General features: G+C 38.7%; 1 protein-coding gene across 15 annotated transcripts in view; it reads left to right on the top strand.

Annotated features, from left to right (window-relative positions):
- ATXN3 (ataxin 3) overlaps nucleotides 1-24,520 on the top strand; it is a 36,535-nt gene extending 12,015 nt beyond the window's left edge. For 3 of the 15 annotated variants that reach the window (XM_027120382.1, XM_027120379.1, XM_027120378.1), the window contains 6 exons: nucleotides 395-482; nucleotides 6,106-6,238; nucleotides 6,574-6,740; nucleotides 8,044-8,140; nucleotides 12,231-12,316; nucleotides 21,303-24,520. In XM_027120382.1, the coding sequence (XP_026976183.1) occupies nucleotides 395-482; nucleotides 6,106-6,238; nucleotides 6,574-6,740; nucleotides 8,044-8,140; nucleotides 12,231-12,316; nucleotides 21,303-21,472 (741 nt within the window). In that variant the 3' untranslated portion in view covers nucleotides 21,473-24,520. Of the gene's footprint in view, nucleotides 1-394; nucleotides 483-6,105; nucleotides 6,239-6,573; nucleotides 6,741-8,043; nucleotides 8,141-8,317; nucleotides 8,337-9,314; nucleotides 9,369-12,230; nucleotides 12,317-16,746; nucleotides 18,399-21,302 lie in introns of those variants that run through there. The other 12 variants (XM_027120373.1, XM_027120371.1, XR_003435618.1 and 9 more) reach the window with 11 other exon arrangements.
- The last annotated feature ends 994 nt before the right edge of the window (nucleotides 24,521-25,514 follow it).

The following is a 25,514-nucleotide window of genomic DNA, read 5'->3' as shown; positions in this document are numbered from 1 at the left end:
CTGGGTAGTTTTCCTTTTTCTTCCACCATCAATATAATATGATTAGATGAGGATTTTGTTGGGCTGTTCCTTTGAAAAAAGATTTAATTGTCGCTATCAATAAAGATACTTTAAAATACTGGCTATCAGTTTCTTTTCTTTTTTGGAGGAGGGATTTAAAGCTTATGGCTCAAAGCAAACTTTTAAAACATTTAATAGTGATAAATTTGCAACATTCTATTTCAATTTTTTAGAATCACATTATTTAATTACTTAAAAAAAATCTTGATTTGACATGTTTTCAGTCTTTAGACAGTCTTACTAAGTTTAGATGGGTTATATCTATTCTTAACATGTGAAACTTCCTTATTACTTACATGTGCACTAACTTAAACATTGACAACTTTTTTTCCAGTGGTTCAACTTGAATTCTCTCTTGACGGGTCCAGAACTAATATCAGACACATACCTTGCACTTTTCTTGGCTCAGTTACAACAGGAAGGTAAGTAAAGACTGAACATTTTATGTTACCTTTTGAAGTAGCCAAATAAAACTATTTCCTTAGAAGTGAGTGTAACAAGGGGCTTCCCTGGTGGTGCAGTGGTTAAGAATCTGCCTGCCAATGCAGGGGACACGGGTTCGAGACCTGGTGCGGGAAGATCCCACACACCGTGGAGCAGCTAAGCCTGTGCGCCACAACTACCGAGCCTGCGCTCTAGAGCCTGCGAGCCACAACTACTGAAGCCCGTGTGCCTAGAGCCCGTGCTCCGCAACAAGAGAAGCCGCCGCAGTGAGAAGTCCGCACACCGCAATGAAGAGTAGCCCCCGCTCACCGCAACTAGAGAAAGCCCACACACAGCAACGAAGACCCAACACAGCCAAAAATTAATTAATTAATTAATTTTTTTAAAAAGTTAAAAAAAGGAGTGAGTGTAACAATATTGTTTTCATGGCAGCGGCAGGGATATAATTTTTATGTTTTACGTGGTGAGCTTTAGGCTGTGATTTGGATGATAACTGCTCATTTAGCATTCTTGCTGACACTTGGCCCTCCCCTGGGGATGCTGATTCCTTTGCGGCCCTTCTACAGTAATGGTTCTTTTGTCTTCCGTACCCCACATACCACAGAGCCAAGGGGAGGTGTAGGTATTCTTCTTGCTGCTCTTTGCCCCTTCTTGGCCACTCTTCTTCCCTAAAAACTCCAGGTGCTTTGAAATACATGTCGCGAGATTAAACTCTACCCCACGCTCCTTTGTAGTCTTTTGCACTCTGATCTTCCTCCTTTTCCACTGAAGATTTTAGGATCTGACTCACTGTCATCTCTCTACTTCAACTCCTTTCATCTTTCTTGGTGATTTCTACATCAAAAATCAATCCAATTCAACCTCTTCTTACTTTCAAAGATCATTTTCTTCACTCTTGCCTTGCCATTACTAACTACCACCTTCAAATCCCAGTTGTAAGCATCCTACTCTTAGACTATTGCCTCCTATGTTTACACCATATTTTTGGTTTTTTTTATTTCCAACAATTCTTTAAACCCTGCTACAAACCTAAACATTCCCCTTACATCCTAAAATCCTGTATTACCCTGCTTATTTCCAGTAATCCATCATTATAATAATTCTGTTGCATTTCTCAACTCCTCTGTCCTTCTCTCCCTCCATCATACTTTTTTTTTTTTTTTTTTTTTTGGCGGTACGCGGGCCTCTCACTGTTGTGCCCTCTCCGGTTGCGGAGCACAGGCTCTGTACGCGCAGGCCCAGTGGCCATGGCTCACGGGCCGAGCCGCTCCGCGGCATGTGGGATCCTCCCGGACCGGGGCACGAACCTGCGTCCCCTGCATTGGCAGGCGGACTCTCAACCACTGCGCCACCAGGGAAGCCCCCTCCATCATACTTTTAAGACAAAATCCCAACCCTGGTTAAAACCCAATCTTGGGCTTGTGCAGTCCTCCATCAGAACAGCTGAACATGACTAAAGATAAAATATGATTTATTTTGCTTTAAATTTATAATCACAAATTTTTTTTTTAAGTTTTATATGATCACAAATTTCAAATGAGCCTTTAGTGCTGCTTGACATCCCTACTATGTTCTCTCGGTTAGTTCACTTACCACTGTCCAAGGTGATGATTTCACAACTTCTGCCTTCAAACATCTAACCACTCCCCTCCCCCGTCCTGACTCCTAGCTTATGGCCTTCCTTTATATTCTACTACGAAAACAGGAGCAACTAAAAGAGAACGTCCTCATTTTTCTACCAGCAATCTATCACCTTGTTTCTATCTCTACCTGTGCTTTGAGCCTATTAAAATAGATGAATTGTCCCCTGTTCCTAACCAAGACCAACCTCTCCACTTTGGGGCTAGATCCCAGCTCCTCCCACCTACTCAGGATCTTTGCTTCTGCTTTTGTCACTCCACTCTCCTGTGTGATTAGTTTCCCCCTCTTTTCTGTATTATTTCTATCAGCAGAGAAATACACTTTTTCTCTCCATTGAGTAAAAAGAAAAAGCATCTTTAACACCAGGAAACTCCAGCTGTCTCCCATTTTTATTTTCTCCTTAGAATCATCTCTAGGGTGTTGTCTCCTATTCATGAACTCATTCCAGTTACACTGTCATAACCAATGTGTCACTGAAAACCCTCTTCTCAGTGTCACCAATGACCTCCACATTTGCCACTGCCAGTATTCAATTCTCAGTCTTCCTTTGATCTCATCTTTTTTGAGGGTATAGTTGATTATATCCTCCTTTAAACAGAATAAAACAAAACTTTCTTACCAAGAATGTCAAACAAGTATAAAGTATGGAAAATAATGTGATGGATCCTCACGTACCCTTCTCCCCGCCTCAACAAATATCTCATGGCCAGTCTTGTTTTACCTTTACCCTGGCCACTTCCTTTTCCAGTTTATTTTGAGAAAATACTCATTTTCTTATTATGTTCTTTGTAGGTGTCTTTTTCATTAAAATCTTTAAAAAACAAGGACTCCTTAAAAAAATATAGTCACAATACTATAATGACACACAAAAATTTAATTACAATTCTGTAATAACATCAACTAATAACAGCAACTAGCCAGCCAGTGTTCAAATCTCCAATCTCCTTGGTTAATTCTTCTGGGTTTTTTTTGTTTTTGTTTTTTTTTTTACAGTTGAAGCAGGTTGAAATAAAGTTAATTGATTCCATTGGATTGCTGTGTCTCTAAAATATATCTATAGGTTTCTTCTCCTCTTAATTTTTTTCCTTGATTTATTCTTTTGAAGAAAATGGATCTTTTGTTCTCTTTCCCACATTCTAGATTTTGCTGGTTGCATCCTTTTTTTCGTCTGAGCCCTGGATGCCCAATAGACTGGTCCTTATATCTAGAGGCTGGATCAGATTCCGGTTGATTTGGGGAGGACAGAATTCTCTTTACAGATGGTGGTGTCTAGTTAGCTCTCTTTTTGTGATTTGGGTAGCTATTGATGATCAATGCCTAGTCCGTTATTTCATTGAAGACTGCAAAATGGTGATATCAGATTCCTGTCATTCCTTCATTTATTAGTTGGAGGACTTCTATACAAATAAACTTTCCCTCATCAACTGTTTGGTTATCCTGAAGTATAGTTCATATAGAAAAAGCAGGATAAATATTTCTTTTATCAGTTTTTTAAATGAGTCGGTTTCATAGTATCTTTCCTCCAAAGGTAATTGGTTTGTTTCTGAAGTGTCAGTGTAAACAAATCCATTAAAACCATAGTTCATTTGGTTTAGTCCAATGTAATTATTATTCATGTTGATACACAAAATTGTGCCATCTTGGATGAGTGGGAACCTTTTGAACTTGACTCCCAAGCTTCTGAAATGACCACTCTAGCCTTTTGAAGCCCTTCTTTCTCATATAGTAAGAATTTTCAGTCTTATCGTGTATATTTCCTGCCCTTTTAGTAATGGTGGTTAGAGATCACAGTCTGGGCACTGGCATGCTTATTGCTACCACGTTGGTTGTCATGTACCTCTCTCCAGTTTACATGTAGGATCATAGTGTTGTAACTTCTTTGACTTTATATACTTGTATCCCTTTTCTTTTATGCCTAAAACCTTTGTTCCTAGCTATATCCTCCCTTCTTGAAATACTGTCTACACGAGGCTTCCAGGCCTCTGTGGAGGTTTACCTGCTGCTTGGCTGCTTCTTTCAGATTCCTTTTATGGATCTTACTCTTTTCAATCTCTAAATAATGAAGTGACCCAGAGTTCAGTCTTTGGACAACTTCTTGACTGCTCTCCCATTATTTTAAATATCATCTCTAAATAAAGTCTATCTGCCAATAATTCCTTAGACTTTTATCTTCTGCCTAGACATCTACACTGAACTCCAAACTCCTAACTTAAACATCTCCACTCAGAAGTTCAGAAAGCATTTTAAACTGAACACGTCTACAAAAGACGTATTTTTTTTTTCTCCCCATATATGCTATCCCTCAGGTTTTCCATTTTAGTAAGACCCACTCTTCTTGCACACTGGTTCCTATATATTTTGTGGATAAAGCAGCCTAGAGTGCTTTTTAAAATGTAATGCACATTATGGCACACCTTCATTCGTCAACCCTTCAGTGGCTTCCTAGCACACTTAGAATGAGATCTAATCTTGAATGAAACCCAAGATCCTTACAGTGCCACCTCCATAAGGCAGTTTCTGCCCTTCCTGATACTCTTCATGGAATAGCATCGCGAGCTGACATAGTTTATTCTAGAATCTAGAAACAATTTTATTGGTGTAAAACATGTTAAACCATCTGAACTCTGAGCACACTTGTCCTTGTGAGAAACAAATGTTAAGTGTATTATGATTTACTCTTTTGAGTTTTTCCATTAACAGTCCTTTTCATCTTTGTTCATTTGTTTCATTATCTGTTAGTGTTCACAAAGAATATCCATAACAAGCACCAAAGGTGAAGAAAATTTATGGTAGAAAAATGTAAATTGAGGGACTTCCCTGGAGGTCCAGTGGTTAGGACTCTGCACTTCAATGTAGGGGCACGGGTTCGATCCCTGGTCGGGGAACTAAGATCCCACATGCCACGTGGTGCAGCCAAAAATAAGAAATGAAGAAAAACATAAATTGATTAGAGTGACTTAGGTGTAGCCCACCCTTATTTAGCTATTGTGTGGCGTATCCAGCTGGGAAAACCCTGGCTTTCTAGAATCGTATTTATAAAAAATTACACTGGGCCGGTGTAATTTTTTCAAAACATGAACTGCATCTTCAACACCTTGACTAGATTTGGGATATTGGCTTTCCAGCTCCTGTTTTCAGTTTGGAGGGATGTGTATGTGTCAGTGTCAGGGTCAGGGGCAGCTGTTTCCACAGATGACTCATTTTACCCATATTACACATTATTACACACATCCTCTGATTGTGTCCTCAAATAGCCCTCCGAGGAAGGTACAGTATAATCTATGTAGCAGTTGAAGAAACCAAGACCTAGATGGGTAAAGGGGTTTACCAGAGGCCAGGCAGCTAGGAAATAGATAGGGGATTAAAACCCAGGTCATCTGATTCCAGATTCCTTGCTCTTCCTTATTCCTTTCCTTGCCTCTCTGGTATCATTTAGTGTAACCTACTTGGTCAGGCACTGTTTTAGTAGATCCCTTTACAGATTCGATTATTTCTCATAGTCACTCTGTGAGATGGCTCTTCCCATTTTACAAGTGAAGAAAGCAAGGTTCAGAGACTATGTAATTTGTTCTAGATCACCCCACTAGTAAGCGTAAGAATCATTATTTGAACCCAGGTACTCCTGACTCCTCAGTCTGTGTCCTCACTCCACTGCTCTGTGCTGCCTCTCTATCTGCTGTCATTTTTTTTTTTTTGCGGTACGCGGGCCTCTCACTGTTGTGGCCTCTCCTGTTGCGGAGCACAGGCTCCGGATGCACAGGCTCAGTGGCCATGGCCCACGGGCCCAGCCGCTCCACGGCATGTGGGATCCTCCTAGACCAGGTCACGAACCTGTGTCCCCTGCATCGGCAGGTGGACTCTCAACCACTGCGCTGCCAGGGAAGCCCTGCTGTCATTTTTAATCAATTTTGAATCACTTGCTAACTGTTTTAGTTTATTTTTGCCTTTTTTTTTTTTTAGGTTATTCTATATTTGTTGTTAAGGGTGATCTGCCAGACTGTGAAGCTGACCAACTCCTACAGATGATCAGGGTCCAACAGATGCATCGACCAAAACTTATTGGAGAAGAATTAGCACAACTCAAAGAACAAAGGTAAAATTGAGCTTGCAGTATGGAATATATGATAGTATTTCATTACAAAAATTAAATTTTCGTGCTTACACTGAAGATGAGGTCCTTTTATTATTGGTGATTTTTTTTAGACCTTTATGTTTTAGTGAAGTTTATTGGTTTAACCATGGATCAACTCTGAATTATTTAAATATACTTAGATTCACATCACAGTAAAACCTTTATATTATTAGACCTTATCTGCCAGAAAATGTGTAAGTTTTGACTTACATAAAAATCTTTGGTTTATAAATGTCTCTGTTATATCTAAAATAGAAGAGTGGTCTGCAGTTATTTTTAGTGCTTTTTTTCTTTAGAGTCCAGAAAACAGATCTAGAACGCGTCTTAGAAGCAAACGATGGATCAGGAATGTTAGACGAAGATGAGGAGGATTTGCAGAGGGCTCTGGCACTAAGTCGCCAAGAAATTGACTTGGAAGATGAAGAAGCAGATCTCCGCAGGGCCATTCAGCTCAGCATGCAAGGTATGGACATTCCAACACATACTTTATTCACTGTTGAAGAATTGATTCAGATCATTCTTAGTTCTTCTGGAAGTTAATGTACTATTGGTAGAAGTTCTTGGACAATCACTGCAGAAGCAATAGCTATGTACAATCAGTTATTGTTTTTTAGATTTCTTTTAAAACAACTTTTTACGACTTGTGTTATATTAGGACTAGTTTTATTTTTATTTCTGGTTATTCCACTTGGTTATGATACTGTGCTAACACAGTAGCAAACTGAGGTTAATCATTGTGAGGTCAGTGGGCCCTTACCCAGACCAACTGTTCTAAAAATGTATGCTAGTGCACACGAAGGAAGGCCTGGACAGAGAAAGTAAATTGATTTTACAAAACTCTAACAATTAGTGGCTGTGCAGCTTACAGCTTAAGCCCACTTCGGTGAGCCCACTTTTTTAGTGATATAAGCCCATCAGCTGAGAGTAAAGATGCATCCCTCAGGGAATCCAAGCTGAGGGAGTTGTCTGGGATGTTGTTCAAAGGGGCTTACTTAAAAGTGTGAGGGGTTTTCTTTTCTTTTTCTTTTTTGATAGTTTTGATTTTGTCTAATGTGAATTTGCCTTCTACTTTCTAATGAAATTACTTGTCAATTGAATTCCTTAAGTATCTAAATAAGGAATTCACAGGTGTGCCAGGAGGCTCATGAGTAGTCCATATGGTGTGCAGGCCCATTTTGGATTAGTAGAGCCTTGCTAGATTAGCCCAGTAATGGACAGACACCAGCTTTAATAGTTTCAGATATTTCTGTGTACTTTCCTTTCCTTTCCACTTTATTTCACAGTTTGTGCAGAATCTCTGATTGGTGCAATAATGAAGTGAGAACATGGAAACATACTTAAGTTGTTGTAGTACCCAAATGTTTCAGGATAGAGGGATGCAGAGAATGAGTTTGTTTTATGATCACCCACTTTGAGTTGCTTCTAGGAATTCTTTGCCTTTGAAAGTGCAGATTCGTTTCTAATAAGAGAGCACACAAGTGTGGCGTTAATTATTTCTCCTGCCAAGTTGGTCGTTGGGCTTACCTCCTCACATCCACTACATCACAGATGGGTAACAGCTTTGGCTGCAGTGGACACAGGTTAGATTTGAACTGCCTTATTCAGATTCTCCCTGAGACTTTCAGAGCCTTTCTTACATTTACAGAATGGTACAGAATATTTTTGAGAACAAAACTTACCAAAAGTTCCTTCACATAAGTATAAACATATTATTGCTTGAATTGGTAAATAAAATAGTATTTTGTTCTGTTTTATTTTGTTTTCAGGTACTTCCAGAAATATATGTCAAGATACTCCACAGACGTCAGGTACACATCTTACTTCAGAAGAGCTACGGAAGAGAAGAGAAGCCTACTTTGAAAAGTAAAGTAGTTGGTACAATATTAAAATTGCATATTTAATATTTACCTTGGCTGTTTTGTCTATTTGTAAACATACAGCTTTGACTTAAACCATTTATTGAGGGTTCTCTCCTTTTTTAAAATACTGGTTACTGCCTGACCCTATGAGCATTTAAATGTATTTTTTAAAAATTTGTAGTTAGGGCTTCCCTGGTGGCGCAGTGATTGAGAGTCCGCCTGCCGATGCAGGGGACACGGGTTCGTGCCCCGGTCCGGGAAGATCCCACATGCCGTGGAGCGGCTGGGCCCGTGAGCCATGGCCGCTGAGCCTGCGCGTCCGGAGCCTGTGCTCCACAACGGGAGAGGCCACAGCAGTGAGAGGCCCGTGTACCGCAAAATAAATAAATAAATAAATAAATAAATAAAAATAAAAATTTGTAGCTAATAAACTGTGAAATCAAATATAGTTTTAGGGGAAAACTTTGCCCCAGTACTAATTAAATTTACATGAAATAGCGTGAAGGAAACCCTGTAAAATTCGTCATCAAAAGGAAAATGGAATTGGGTCAAGGCAAGAGCAAAGCCTAATGATCCTTTGAATGTACTTCTTGGTTACTTGGACCAACCCTGCGAAGTTCTCCTGTGAATTAATAGGAAAAACAGCATTTGCGGTAGGGGAACACACCCCCAAATAGAAGTGATGGTTAATTGCTCCACTCATTGCCACAGTAGCGGGGTACTGCAGGCCCATCAGCATCAGGGACATGAGGGTAACCATAAATCTGAATCATCAGCTCCTAAAACCTAACTTTGTGCCCAGGTTTATAAGTGCTTTCAAAATAGAAATTTCACCTATAAAATTATCCTTTCCAGTAACTGTCACTCACGTCTTCATCCCTTTTTCTTTTTTTAATGATATAACTTCATCTTAAGATCACAAGATCTATAATGATACTCAGATCCTCTGATCCCAGGTCAGAAAACAAAGGCCAGTGGCTGAGTCTGGCCTATTATTTACTATATTTCAACAATTCTAAGGTGCACATTTTTTCACATGTCAACATCTCTGCAATTCAGAAGACTCGTACACATCAGAGTTGGTAGTACTTTAGTAGTATATAGAATGTTAGAGCATTTTACATTTGATGGTATAATGAAGATAATATTTACTTTGTTTTCTGTTTTTTTTTTTTAAGTCACAGCTCAGAAGTATATGAAGGAAAGTTCTGATCAACTGACATCCTCTTAATGTGAGATATTTCTAGTCTTTATTCAGTGATAGATTAATGGATTTAATTATGTATAAAATTTCAAAATAGTGCTTATTAGTGCTTGTCACTCCCTTTTAAATTTTAAAATTAACTTTTTTTATTTTTTAATTATGATAAACTTCAAATTTATATAAAAGTAGAGAAACCAGCATAAGGAACCCCTGTTTATCTGTTGCCCAGATTTAACAGGTATCAGCACATGGGCCATCTTGTTTTTTTTTATGCCCCCATCTCCCATGCTTTCTACTCTCCCAGCCCCAGGGTGGGATTATTTTGTAACAAATCTAAATCATCCTACTGCATCTGTATTAATTTCTGTGTGTGTCTCTAAAATATATGTTTTTTTCTTAATATAGCCAAATGCTCTTGTCATACAATAATGGAATAATTATCACATGATGATTATTAATGGTAGTTCTATAATATCATCAGCTATCTAGTTATTGCTAAAAATAGCTTTAAATCGATAAAAAATAATATTTTGGAAATTTTATTTTTAGAAATATCTAAATTAAAAAAACATAATCCTACCTTTAATAACTGATGTGAGTGTTTTGGCAGTCATACGCTTCTAGTCACACAAACGCCCATATATTGTATATCAGTTATACCCATTTTCCCATGATACTAAATATTCTTTGTAATAGGCTATGTTATATTTCATAAAATGAATTTATGTATCACAGTTTATGAACCTTTTGATTTTTGCTATTATAATTAATAATGCAATGAACAATCCTTGTATTGACTTTATGCCTCAAATCTCTCATCATTTCTGCTAATTATTCTGAGAATTTCAGATTACTAAGTTAAAGGACATGAACATTTTTAAGGCCTTGGTACAGATTTCTAAACTGCTCTCCAGAACAGTTTCCAAGTGATACTTCTGCCATGCTTTTTTTCAGACTTCAATTTTTTCCAGAATAAAATGGTCCAAACAGACATACTTTATAGAGAAACTATAAAATTCACAAGTACGTGTAAGAAAAAGAAAATGTCTTTAAAATATAAAAACAAATCCCTCTTTTTTTTAAAAAAAGGTTTTTAGATTTTTTTGGATTAAAAATGTAGAATTTCCAATGAGTTAAACTTTTTAGAATACGAAGGATAATGCAGTAACATTCCATAATGACTAAGTAAGTTATAACAAGCGCAATGCCAGCTATAACTAATGCAGGTGTTTTATTCAACGTTGCACCCTTTTTTAAATGTTTGAGTCTCCTTTCTGACTGGGGGCAGTTGATTGGGTAAGAAAGTACTGTGATGGTTTCCAGCTTCGCCTTACTATCCTCTGCCTCCTGGTTTGGCCTTGAAAATACTGGTGAGAACTTGAGTAGAACTAGAGAATATTTTACAGTTACTTGTTGCTGACTAGAGTTAAGAGCTAACTTCTTGGGGTTTCTTTTTAACTTTGGCTAGCATTCAGAATCTTGTAGGACTCATTAGTGAAGGAGCTGAGAAACTAATTTTTGCTTTTCAGTAGAATTCCTGATTACTACACCTATATGGGTCCTTGTCTCAATACCTTCTATTTTGGAGAACTTGGCTCTAAGGTTATGGAGCCGTTTCTTCCCTCTGATTCTTTCCAAACTGACCCTGGTGCTAATTTGTTTTTCATTGAAATGTATAGGTTGTTTTTTTTTCCTGTAGAGTGTTTGAAGCTTCACACTTAATATAGTAGCCACAGTGTTCATGCATTAAGCATGAAAATGCTGTTGAAAGTCTACCTGTTGCAAATTCATAGTTTATGAGTAAGAGTTGTTAACTGATATTTTCGTAGCCATGATATTTTTTCCAGTGGTAATCTCCAAATCCATGGTACCTATCATAAAACCCTGAGCAAAACTCTGCTGTGTCAGCTATGTCATTGTAAAACCTTAACTCACATGTTATGTGCATCAGATGAGGCAGTGTGTAAAACTGTTCTGTAAACTGTGAAGTAGCCTACAGGTATATGTCAGTGTTATTAATGCCTTCTCCAGCTCTGAATACCACAGACCCGGACCGGGGTCCCTCTTAATCCTGTGTTTTAAATATAAGCAACAGGGCTTCCCTGGTGGCGCGGTAGTTGAGAGTCTGCCTGCTGATGCAGGGGACACGGGTTCGTGCCCCGGTCTGGGAAGATCCCACATGCCGCGGAGCGGCTGGGCCCGTGAGCCATGGCTGCTGAGCCTGCACGTCCGGAGCCTGTGCTCCGCAACGGGAGAGGCTGCAGCGGTGAGAGGCCCGCGTACCGGAAAAAAAAACAAAAAAAAACCCCGAAATAGCTACCAGTGACTCCTTTTGTACAATGTGTTATTTTTGTGGTGAAAATACCTACCCATTAATTTGCCTGATAAATTCGAATTTTCTAAGTTTTCTAGGATCAGAACTGTGATGCTTTTCAGTAATTTATATGAGACTGATTGCTCTTTTTTTTAAATTGAAGTATAGTTGATTTATAATGTTGTATTAATTTCAAATATAGAGCAAAGTGATTGAGTTTTAGATATATATATTCTTTTTCAGATTCCATTAGAGGTTATTACATCCATTAGAGGTTATTACAAGATATTGAATATAGTTCCCTGTGCTATCCAGTAGGATCTTGTTTATGTATTTTATATATAGTAGGTGTATCTATGAATCCCTAACTCCTAATTTATTCCCCCCCCTTCCCCTTTGGTAACCATAAGTTTGTTTTCTATCAGACTGCTTGCTCTTGCCTTCTTTTGTGGTGTTCATGCCAGTGACTCTTCTGTTGTGTGGAACCGTTTATTTTCCACGTGAATATTTTTTCTCGTGGCATATTTATTCTTAGGTTTTGTTTTTTAAATACACATTCACTCTTGAATGTTTCAGGCAGCAGCAGCAGCAGCAGCAAGATCCACCAGGACATCCATGTGAAAAGCCGAACACAAGTTCAGGAGCACTTGACAGTGATCTAGGTACGCCTCTCTGATCGCATATCCCATTTGTTACCTGCATGCTCTGTTTGACACCCAGACTCCATGTGATTTTTGGCTTTATAGGCTTTTTTTTCTCCTCGCTTTCATTATATTGACACTCTTGAAGGAATTGGTAATGTACCAAACCTTCTTGGCTTAAGGAGTAGGCTGACTCCTTAGTGTGTATCCTTAAGTGCCCTTGAAGCACTTAAGCAATGTTTTGCTTTAAAATTGTAAACATCACTTGCAACTTCACAGTAATTCGTACATTCTCCAAAAGTTTCTCAGAGATAATGAATATTAGTAGGTGGAAAATAAGTTCATTTTACCACTGGGAAAACTGAAAACACCTGAGTGTAGTCCAGATTACAACAAAGAAATCTAGAGTTACTCCTCAGGCCTTGGTTTAATAATAGGTCTTAAACTTTGGCCAATTATTGGTAGTAGAAATCGAGTGAGAAGGAAACTGTACATGACAAAGAACTTTTAAGTAGAATATGTAAAGAATTCTCAAAACTAAAATAAGAAAACAATTCAAAAAGATGAGTGAAGGATTTGAACAGACACTTCACCAAATATATGGATGACAAATAGCACATGAAAACATGCTCAACATCACTAGTCATTAGGGAAATGCAAATTAAACCCACAATGAGACACCATTACACACCTACAAGAATGGCTTAATAAAAAATTAACAATACCAAATGCGGCAAGAATCAGAGCAACTGGGACTCATACATTGTTAGTAGGAACGTAAAATGGTACAGCAATTTTGGAAAACGGTTTAGTATTTTCTTAAAAACTTAAACGTACACTTAACCATGTGATCCAGTAGTCGCACTCCTAGGTATATAACCAAGAGAAAAGAAAATTTAGGTTCACACAAAATCTTGTACATGAGTCCTTACAGCAGCTTTGTTCGTAATAGCCCCAAACTGGAAACTGCTTACATGTTGTCCTTCAGCTGGTACATGCCACAGAAATTGTGCTACATCCAAACAGTGGACTACTATTAGCAATAAAAAGGAATGAATGGGTACTTTTTCCTAATCATTCTGCTAAGTATAGCTAACAACCCCAGACATTTGTATAAAACAAATATAAGAAGAATCTGAAAGGTAGAAGACAGACGGGCTGAGAAGCTCAGGACTAGAGGAAGACATAGTGGTCAGTATTCTGGATTTTCTTTTTGCCCCAAGAAAAGCCTGCTCTATGGAGCGAAAAGGGAATACTTGGCAAGACAAAAACTTTTAGATAATAAACACTCTAGTCCAGCCAGCCTGGACTAGGTAAATAAACTGGTCCTACTGCCACCCTACCCCATTGACAAAGGCCAAGTAACGTAATGAGGCACATCTCCCGCCTCTCTGGGCCAGAGTGGTGTCAGAAAAAGCCAAGTGGAGAGCTGGGATTTTCTTTTCCTCCAGGAGACAATGATGCCCCCTTTCCCATGGTGTCAGTGGTCTTAGGGAGCCTGGACTTCCACCCAGCAATAAAGAGGCATCCTTCTGGCTTGTCGCCTGGGTGATGTCAGAAGAGGTGTAGTGGAGAGTCAGGCCATCACTGATTTGAGGCAGTAATGAGGAGACCACCCCCACAGTGCCAGTGAGAAGCAGTAACGAGGCATTCCAACCCCTCCCAATCAGGCAGGTATCAGTGGGAAGCCGGAACTCCCACGGATGTTCAACAGTAGTGGTCACACACACCCTCTCCCCATCTGGAAGCAGCAGGGCACCACCCCTTTTCTGCCACTGGTGCTCACGTCAGAGGAGGCCTGCTGAAAGAGGAGATTTAAATAAGATTCACGGGACTTTGCCTGGAGGCACAGTGGTTAAGAATCCGCCTGCCAATGCAGGGGACACGGGTTCAAGCCCTGGTCCGGGAAGATCCCACATGCCGCAGAGCAACTAAGCCTGTGCGCCACAACTACGGAGCCTGCGCTCTAGAGCCCACGAGCCACAACTGCTGAGTCTGTGTGCCACAACTACTGAAGCCCATGCGCCTAGAGCCCATGCTCCACCATAAGAGAAGCCACCACGATAAGAAGCCCATATGCACCACAACAAAGAGTAGCCCTCGCTCGCTACAACTAGAGAAAGCCTGCGTGCAGCAACGAAGACCCAACGCAGCCAAAAATAAATAAATAAATAAATTTATTTATTTATTAAAAAAAATAAGATTCACATTCTTATAAGATAATACCCCAAATATCCAGGATTCACTTAAAAATCACTTGTTATATCAAGAGCCTAGAAAATTTCAACTTGAATGAGAAAAGACAATCAGTAGACACCATCACCAAAATGACACTGATGTTAGAATTATCTGGCAAGGATTTTAAATTAGCAGCCATCATAAAATGCTCCAGTGAGCAGTAATGAACATGCTTGAAACAACTGAAAAAAATAGCCTTAGGAAAGAGATAGAAGATATAAAGAAGAACCAAATAGAAATTTTAGAACTGAAAAATAACAATAACTGAAATTTTGAAACTCAGTGGACAGACCCAACAGGTGGATGGAAGGACAGAGAAAAGAATCAGTGTGAACTCGACAGAACAGTAGATATTACCCATTCTGAGCAACAAAGAGAATTAGACTGGAAAAAATTAACAGAGCCTGAGACCTGTGGGGAAGATCTAACATTTGTGCCATGAGAGTTCCAGAAGGAGATGAGAAAGAGGGTAGAGCTGAAAGAGTATTTAAAGAAATAATAGCTGAAAATTCCCCAAATTTGGCAAAAGGTACCAACCTACAGATTCTAAAAGCTGAATGAACCTCAAACAGAATAAACCCAAAGAAATCCATGCCAAAACACATCGTAGTCTAACTTCTGAAAACTGAAGACGAAAAAAAAAAATCTTAAAATCAGCTAGAAACAGCTTGCCTTCAGCAATTTGCGTGACATCAGATTTCTCATCTGAAATCGTGGAGGTCAGAAGGGAGTGACAGACATTTTTCAAGTGCTGAAAGAAGAGAAGTCTCAACCCAGAATTCATGAAATTTTCTTCAGGAATGAAGGGGAAAATAATGGCTAAAGGAAGTTCTCTAAACAGAACTGTTAAAAAGTAATTTTGAAACATCAAGAAGGAACAAAGAACAGTAGAAAGAATAAAAATATGGGTAAGCACAACAGAATTTCCTTTTCAGTTTTCTAAATTACATTTGATAACTGAAGGAAGAATTGTAACATTGATTTGGTTTTTAGCGTAAAATATAGGAAGTACTTAAGGTAGTTATAAACAGGGGAAACTAAAGGGAGGTAAGACTTCTAACTTTCATTTGAACTGGTATAGCCACTCTGGAAAATAATTTGGTAATTTCTATAAAAACTGAACATACATTGACCATGCAACCAGCAGTTATATTCCCATTTAATACCAGAGAAATGAAAACTTCCATCCATGCAAAAACCTGTACATGAATGTTCATAGCAGCTTTATTTGTCATGATCAAAAACTGGAAAAAAACAAATGTCCTACAGTAGGTGAATGGTTAAACACGCTGCGGTACCTCCATACCATGGATACCACTCGGGATTAAAAAGAAACCAACTGTGGACACATGCAACAGCTTGGATGCAACTCAAGGGCATTATGCTGAGTGCAAAAAAAAATCTCAAAAGATCTTATACTGTATGATTCTATGTGTGTAACATTCTAAAAACGACATTTATACAGATGGAAAGCAAATTAGTGGCTGCCTGCAGTTAGGGAAGGTCGGGGGGAAGAGAAGTGGGTGTGACTCAAAAGGGATGGCAGGAGGGAGATCTTGATGGTGCCGTACAGTTCTCTGTCTTGATTGCAGTGGCAGTGGTTACACGAATCTACATGTATGACGAAGTCCCAATATTCAGATTTAGGTTTGAGCTGTAGGTATGTAAGATTTAATTATTAGGTGAAATTTAGCCAGAGTGTACACAGGACCTCTCTGAACTATCTTTGCACCTTCCTGTGAGTAAATAATTATTTCGCAGAACAAACTTTTTTAAACTAATTCATCATCGATAGAAAGTTAAACTTTCTTCCCCTTAGCTGAATGCTTTTAAGTGAAAGATGCCATACTGAAAGGCTACATACATAATGATGATTCCATTTGTGTTGACATGCAGGAAAAGGCAGAACTGTAGGGCAGAGAACTGATCAGTGGTTGCCTAGACGTAGGGCTTGGGGATTGATTACAAAGGGGCAGGGCGAGGGAATATTTTTGGTCAGTGGGACGGTTCTGTAGCTGGGTGATGATAATGGTTATACCACTCTACGTATTTGTCAAAACTTACAGAATTATAAAAGTGGATTTTATTGTATGTAAACTTTTAAAATCAACAAAGGAAACTATAGTAGTCAAACAGTTTCTAAGAGCTTACCTTTTGATGACTTTGGAAATTTTCTAGAAATTTCTAAGAAATATGTGTTTTATCCCCAACAGGTGATGCTATGAGTGAAGAAGACATGCTTCAGGCAGCTGTGACCATGTCTTTAGAAACTGTTAGAAGTAATTTCAAAACGGAAGGAAAAAAATAATACCTTTCACAAATCATTTAGATATTCAGTCTTTCCAATATTGTCCTGTGTGTTTACAGCATAGGGTCCATTTTGGTAATGTGTCAAAGAGAACAATTTTCAACAGAGGAAATAAGACTTAGGTGGTTTGCAAACAAAAAGTTGAGAGGGTGAAAAATACATCCGTTGTAGGACTAAATAACGATCCTCCAAACACTAGCCAAAGAGGCATTCAGCAATTAAAGAAATTTAAAATAGTTTTCTAACTGTTCTTTTTTCTTTTTTGAGTGTGCAATATCTAACATGTTTAAAATTAGGGCATTTTTCTTGGCTCTTTTTGCAGACCAACTAATTATAACCAGCTATTGCCACAGAACTTTTCCCCCACATTTTATCTTCTTTTCCTCCCTTCTGCATAGGGAATTTGGCTGACTTTCATCATCTAAAAGTTGCTCTTATTTCTCTTTAACCAAATTAACCTTTTAGGACAGTGTCTCCTCTGTGTTGATAATAGTAACAGTTCCAGAAGGCTAAGCTGTTTACCCTCTGACTATGTATTGTGCACTTGGGTGTTTTCTCATGTTATTTTCTCTGATCACAGTTTCTCTGCTACGTGGTTTTCATTACTTTCTACAACTCTTTTGAAAGATGGTAATGTTTCTTGAGGTTTTGCTTTTTAAGCCCTCTAAGATGGGATCATTATTTCATGATTCTGGTGCATTCCTAAACTCTGAAATCAGCTCTGCACAAGTATTTGAGAATAAATGAGAATTTTGTTAATGTGTGAGCACATCCTTTCCCAAATGCTTTGTGAATGTCTTCTCAGTTATTTCAGAACTGTATAGGTTTGCTGTAACCCTCTTTCCTGCACCTTGTTATTTCCTTTTCTTTTCCAATTGAGAAAAATAGGAGAAGCATAGTGTGCAAGTTTCCTACTGTTATAAAACAACATCCGGTGCCCACCATGAATGTATGATAGATAAAATTTGGCCTTCAATTTTCGTAGGAGTTTCATTTTATTTTTCCTCTTGTGACTGGAGCTGTCTGTTCTGTTTACAATTGAGTCATGAAGTGCAGATGTCTGCTTCTGCTGTACATCTTTTAGTAGGTATAGTTTGCCAGAGATAATGATCTAGAACATGAAAATAACTTACCAACAAAACTACATTTAAATTTATACTGTGATTTAACACGTGCATCATGTTTAAATAGCTTAGAATTACAGAAGTCACAGTACTTACTGGGTCTGTAAATAAGAAAGTCTTTAGTTTTGATAAACATTCTTTAATTGGGATGCAGAGTTTCTTGCTGGGTCAATGCAGTGGGGTGATTTCAGTGAAAATTAACCATGTCTCTCTGAAATGGGCCTTTTAAATTCTGTCATCTACTCCCCTTCATTCTCCATCCCCTTTTGAAGCCCCTTTGAATGATGACTTGTTCATAAGCTAAAATTAAAGAAGAAATTTCAGCGGACAACTTAGAAAATTAAAGTATGATATGTTGCCATATCCTGGTGTATGGCTACACACATTTTATCAGGGAAAAATTTTTGATGTAGGATTTATTGCTAACTGAAAAGAGATGAAAAACTGCCTTTTATTTATGATTATGAAATAGCTTTTTCTTGGATAGAGACAGATTTTTTTTTAGTCATTATTTTGTGCCAAGTAAGTTTTCTGAAGTTTCCCTTACATAAAATTAGATGGTTTTCTTTTAAAATCTAAAGTTTTCTTTTGACAATTGAAAATGTTTTAGAAGAATTACAAAACTTTAGAACTACAAGGGATGTTGGAGTTTGATACTACTCCCTACTACTCCCTATGATTTACAAACCAAAATATTTTAAGACTGGACATTTCTGTAGTTATCCCAAGGATGCCAGTCATATTTTCCATGGATATTCGGCCTGTATCTTTTCCCATTGAAAAATTATGTTAAACTTTTCATATATTTGAATTGATGAGCTACCTAATATAAAAATGAGAAAATGAATATACATATAAGTTTTAACCTTAAGAGTTAGGGTTAGTTCTTATGTTACACACCCTTGTTAAAGCACTTAAAGAAATGTGGCATGTTGACCTTCGTTTGTTAGGGATTTTTTTAAAGCAGGGCCGAGCACACACTGGATATATTTGAATGTGTTTATTTAGTTGTGAAATTGTTATATTTGGCAGGCAGATTCAGAATCACTAGTGAACTGCCATCTTGTGTGGATTGGCATATATTTAACTGAACATTTAGATTCCATTTCTTAATCAGTTGGCCAGTATGAAAAGATGCCAGTGCTCATAACCACAGTAAGAAAATTTTAAAGTTACACAAAGCTATAGTTCACACATCAGGAAGTGCTGTTTACTTTAAACCACCTGCAAGTCAGGAACAATGCAATTCACTGTCCTAAGAACTTTATTTATATAAAGATTTCCATTCTGTTTTACCAATTGGGAACATCTTAATGTTTAATATTTAAACTATTGGTATCATTTTTCTAATGTATAATTTGTATTACCGGGATAAAATACGTACCATGACAATGCTAGTATTATAAGTAAAGTTTAAACAATCTTTGGAAATAACACTTTCATACTTACAGATGTCATAGATTTAATAAGTAGTTATTTATGTTTTAAAAATTCAGAGAAGTTAACATCTGATCTAAACCATCAATGTACATTTTTATAGTAATTAACATACGAATATTTCAGTAATGTAAATTGTTTGAGGGGGCTTCCCTGGTGGCACAGTGGTTGAGAGTCCGCCTGCCGATGCTGGGGACACGGGTTTGTGCCCCGGTCCGGGAAGATCCCACATGCCGCGGAGCGGCTAGGCCCCTGAGCCATGGCCACTGAGCCTGCACGTCCAGAGCCTGTGCTCCACAACGGGAGAGGCCGCAACAGTGAGAGGCCCACGTACCGCAAAAAAAAAAAAAAAAAAATTGTTTGAAAAGGTTGCTGCAGGTAAACTGTATATCAGCTCTAAGATCTTGGCCAAATGGTTTACAATTTGCAGAATATTTAAGGAGGTGCTTTTTATCTTTAAAACTTAATTTTTCTTAATTAAGACTTTATTCATGCCAAAGTTAACGAGGAAAAACTCAACTAGTTGAGGGTCACTATAGGCAAAACTACCCATAGTCTACATTGTTTCATTTAATATTAAGTCAAATAAAGTAAATTTTATGCCAGTAAGAGCTTAAGTCACATTTTTAATGTCTGCATGTTTGATACTGTTTTTAAATAGTATCAAGTTAGTTCCAAGATTTACTAAATGTCTTAAAATTGGCCCATTGGACCTGTGCAAATTCAAAAATGATTGATTCTCAGTGCATAAGCAAAATATAATGATAATAATTGAAATAGCCTAGAATGAAAACTAAATCTTGATGTTTTAAATTCTTAAGAGGATTCAATTATTAATATTGATGACTTTCTATTAAAAACTTTACCTGCAATTGGAGAGGTCTATGGCCACTACTTTCAAAGTAAATTGTTTGTTGTAGCTGGGCCCTAACAAGCATGGAGATGTTACAGATGTGACCTTAATTAAGAAAAATCAGATTGATTAACTAATCATTTCAGCAATATAAGTAATTTTTCATATTTTCAAAATAAAAACTTTGCTTCTTTTCTGGTCCATTTATAACCGTCATCTTTTGCTAAAGAGATGAACCAACTTGTTTTTTAAAGTCTTATACATAAAATATTTTTGTTCCATTTTGCTCTCATGAATGAAAGATTATTGACATGGTTGGTTAATTCTTGAATTTTTATCTTTTTGTTTTTTAATTTGAAGAAAACCTCTGCTATTTTAATTTTTTTACAAAATGGTCTGGCATTTTAAGAATTAATGCTAGTAACCACTTCTAAATTTATAGCAACTGGCATGTTTAATTATAATAGTGTATCAATAAATATTTTAAGACTATGGATTCATAGACTAGGAATGGGAAGCATTAGTGAAATATATGTGGAAATGCCTGATTCATTTAGGAAGCACTTCACTTGGCTCCTTCATATTTCAAAGGTGAATGTTTTCAGGAATTTTTTTTAAAGAGGAAAATATACATTTGAATGTGATTATCTAATTTCTACAACACTGGACTACTAGGAATAACTTTTTAAAAATCACTGTTCTGTACAAATAAACTTTGAAATTCAGCTACCAAAAAACATCTGAAGTAAAAAGCATTCTTTTGGCCATGACACAAGTGCACTGTGGCAGTGCCATTTCTCAGGACCCAACTCTGCAGCCCTTCTGTGTGTGCTCCTCTGTCTGAGTTGTTTTGCCGTTAATACACACACAGGCCTTCCTGTCTGGTCCTTAGAAAAGCCGGGCTTCCAAAGCACTGTTGAACACTGAGGATACTGTTGTTAATGTGGATGTTCGATGAGTTGTATTTTAAATATCAAAGATTATTAAATAAAGATAATGTTTGCTTTTTTACTTCTGTTTTTATTTGTGTTTATTGTTAATTTATAGCTTTGCATTCAAAGTATGGTTGGAGCATCTACACCCTCAGAGCTTCTGAGAAATGCAGAGTTTCAGGCCACACTCCCACCTACTGGATCAGAACCTGCATTTTTAACAAGATCCCCAGGGGATTCACATGCAGAGTGAATTTGAGAAGCATTTTTTTATGGCTGTGGTGATGAATGAAGCAGGTCAGGGGAAGCCACTGATTCTCCATTCCAGCTACAGCAAGTGCTGCCGGAAGGCCCGTTGTTACTGGATCCTCTGATCTTTTCTAAGAGAGGCTAAGAAGTCCATATTTTTATTTGAAATCTGATTTTAAAATGTTGGCTCAGTTGCTTTTTTAACCCTGAGAGCCAAGCAGAGCACATTAGTGACAGTTTTAAGCGTGCCATTTTTCCTCATTTTATCTAACTCCGGACACCAGACTAACAATTGGAATCCACCTGGACTGATTGAGGGTTATAGAATCCTCAGGTTTTATAATGAGCGTTGTATATCCATTTTAGCTTTACTTAGGGTTGGGCACGAATTTTGAAACAAAAATTTCAAATTGATCACATGCATCTTTTTAGCATAACTTCATAGCTTAGTCCTCAGATGGACCAATCCATTGAATTTGGATGCCACCAAATGACTCTGATGTAATCAACATCACCTGTGGGCCCTATGAAACGTACAAGTTGATTTGAATGCCCATTTTATGGTTAGCTAAGAACTTTTCTAAAGGATAGGCAAACTTCGGGTTGTCCTTATCCTGAAGATTTGCGTGTTTCTGGATCCTTTCATCCATTTTGTGTCTGCATTGCCAATGCTCATCGTTTAATTTTATAGGTAATTCGGGTCCAGCTGACCTCTTACGCCTCTACTCTTGACATTTCCCCTTTTCACACTATGGTCCTAGCAGGCCTCCTTATAGGTCTTCAAAGAAGCCGAGTTCTTTCTCACCCCCAGGCACCCTAACACTCTCGTTTGCCCCTTTGCCTTTGCCCCTTGGGTATCCCTGTCCCTAAAGGTCATTGGCCTGCTATGAGGACTTTCTCTTTCAACTGGACTGCCACTCTTCTCTGGACCTTATTCTCTCAAGATTGTTCCAGTTCTCCCTGGGTCAGGATCCCCAACCACCCTTTGTCTCATGGGCTACAAGAGAAAACCAATTCCTTATTCATTCACTCACTCAGCAAGACCTGTGTGCGTTCACCATGTGCCTGGCATGGTTTTGGGTTCTTGGAACAGAGCCATGATTAAGATACTCTGCTCTGCTGGTGCTTGCATTCTGATTGGCCATTAGGCAGAGGAAACATCTGAATTACTGAGCATGGCTTCATAACATGTTAAGAGCTATGCTTGTTCTGTGAGATAGGAAGACAAAATGATGTGATAGCATGTAACTGGGAGGGAGTGCTGCTTCAGACTGGTTTCAAGGAAGGCCTCTGCAGAGGTGCCTTTCAGACACCTGAAAAATGAGGAGGCGCTATACTGCCTGGGGAAACAGCAAAAAGCACAATGACTCTGGGGCAGACAGAGGTGGTTGCTTGTCTCTGAAGAACAGAGAGAGCTGGAGAGGCTAGCGGGTAATGAACAAAAGCTGGAACTGGGATGTAGGCAAAATCTTATGTACAGTTTTATAAAGATAAGTTTGAACTGTATTTATATTTTATTACACCAAACAATCTGATTCTAGAATATTCTCTCCTCTAGAATATCCTAAGCCTTTTTAAAAAAAAATCTTTTAAAAGGCCCATTAACTACATCTTCTACCAAAGAGCCTTCCATGCCAGTGTCCACCTTAAGCAACCCGAAAAACTGAATTTTTAACACTAAAGGTATATTGCTTAACCTCTCTCAGATCAGAATTTTAGGCAAGGCTCCCACTTTCCACTTGTGCATTTTGTTTTCCTTCCCGTTATATTTATGCAGTATTTTTCATCACTGTCAGAAACTACCGTTTTGAAAACTTAGCATTGTATTGATATTTTGCTTGTCAATCCACATCATCAATTGTAGTGATTAATACCTGAGTAGCTCCCTTTGGTCTTTCTCAGCCACTTCTAGTCCAGGACATCATCATGTCACATTTAAGCATGTACCATAACACCTTACCCGTTCACTTGGCCTTTGGCCTCTCTGTTTTTGAAACCAGCTTTCCCAAAGCTCTTTAGGCCTGTCACTCCCATTACCTTTAAGTGAACCTTCATTACTGTCAACATGTTATCGTATGAAATGATGATGTGTAAATATCGGGAAGGATGATGCCTAATTATTTGCTGATATGATTGTACACCTAGAGAACACAAGGAAATTAACTGAAAAGCTACTGGAACTAATGAGGGAGGTCAATAAGTCAACAAAAACCAATAGCTTGTTTGTATACCAGCAATAACCTGGTAGAAAATAAGACGCAAAATTACCACGCTCAACAATGCCTAATCCTTGGAGCACCAGACGGGTCCTAAGTTCCAAGCAAAGGTGAGTGGAATGGCCTTGTCTCAGCCCCAAACCACACATTGTCACACAGGCCCTGAGAAGCTCTGCTGGTACCCAGAGTCCTGCTGAGTCTCTCAGAAAATCGTTCAGTGGGTTCTGGTATTCACCCCTCTAAAGTGGCTCAAACCCAGTGCCAGAGGCCAGGAAGGAGCTGATCCCACACCTTTCATGCCTTCTCCAAATAAGAGATGTTTTCTCCAAAGGCTGTGTTTCTCTTCTGTACAAGGGTAGCCCTGTCTCCAACATTGAAAACATTCTCAGACCCAAAGCAGATTTAGCTTTTTGGAACAATCATCTGAATCGTCTCCCAGGGACTTTTAGTTAAGTGCAGAGGATTACTGTGTGATTCTACTTATGAGGTCCTTAGAGCGGTCAAATCCATAGAGACAGGAAATAGAATGGTGGTTGCCAGGGGCTGGGTAGAGTAGGCGCTAAGGGGTTGTTATTTAATGGGTACAGAGTTGCAGTTTAGGGAGATGAAAAATGTTCTGGAGATGGATGGTGATGATTGCACAACAATGTGCATGTACTTAATGCCACTGAACTGTATAATTAAAAACAGTAAATTTTATGTATATTTTTTCACAATAAAAAATACATAGGATTGATCACTGTATTTACTCCCTTCCAAAATCCCACCTAAATGAAAGTAAAGGGACTTCCTTGGTGGTCCAGTGGTTAAGAATCCGCCTGCCAGTGCAGGGGAAACGGGTTTGATCCTTGCTCTAAGAAGATCCCACGTGCTGCGGAGCAACTAAGCCCGTGCACCACAACTACTGAGGCCATGTGCTGCAACTACTGAAGCCCACGTGCCTAGAGCCTGTACTCCGCAACAAAAGAAGCCACCGCAATGAGAAGCCTGCACACCACAATGAGGAGTAGCCCCTGCTCGCCACAACTAGAGAAAGCCCGCGCACAGCAATGAAGACCCAGCACAGCCAAAAATAAATAAAATTTTAAAAAAAGGAACTACATAAATGAAAGTAAAGAAAAAAATATAAACTCATAAGTACAGAGAGACCAGCAGAAGAGATGAATTCATTAGATTAGATTTGACTGTCATAGAAAAACCTAATATAACAGTGACTTTACACGCTACAAATTTTTCTCTCTCTCATCTTCAGGAAATGTAGAGATTGCCAATCCAGGGCTGATAGGGCATCACACAGTGTCAGGAATCTGCTTTCTGTATTCTTGCTTTACATGCATGGCTTCCATTGCTAATGTCAATTCATGGATCTAAGACAGCTGCTATGGTGCCCATGCTTACATCTGCATTCCAGCAATCAGAAAGCAAAAGGAGGGTGGGAAAAGCCCATGTGCCCTTTAAGGTCACCTCCTTAAAGTTGCACACACCACTTCCAGTTATATGACCCCCAAGGATAGGTGTGCATGAAAACGGTAAAGGGGTGACAGGCTCAGAAGGGGCACTGGCATCTTTTACTGTACCATTGTCCAGGTAAAAAGTGACAGTTCGGTCTTCCCTGGTGGTGCAGTGGTTGAGAGTCCGCCTGCCGATGCAGGGGACACAGGTTCATGCCCCGGTCCGGGAAGATCCCACATGCCGCGGAGCGTCTGGGTCTGTGAGCCGTGGCCGCTGAGCCTGCGCGTCCGGAGCCTGTGCTCCGCAACGGGAGAGGCCACAAGAGTGAGAGGCCCGCGTACCGCAAAAAAAAAAAAAAAAAAAAGTGACGGTTCAATTACTATGCCCAAAGGGGAGAACAGACTTTGGGG

The sequence above is a fragment of the Aethalodelphis obliquidens genome, unplaced genomic scaffold (assembly GCF_003676395.1).
Source record: "Aethalodelphis obliquidens isolate GAN/ISIS:26980383/991018 unplaced genomic scaffold, ASM367639v1 scaffold21, whole genome shotgun sequence".
Lineage (NCBI taxonomy): Eukaryota > Metazoa > Chordata > Mammalia > Artiodactyla > Delphinidae > Aethalodelphis > Aethalodelphis obliquidens.
This window is presented reverse-complemented; position numbering and strand designations above follow the sequence as displayed.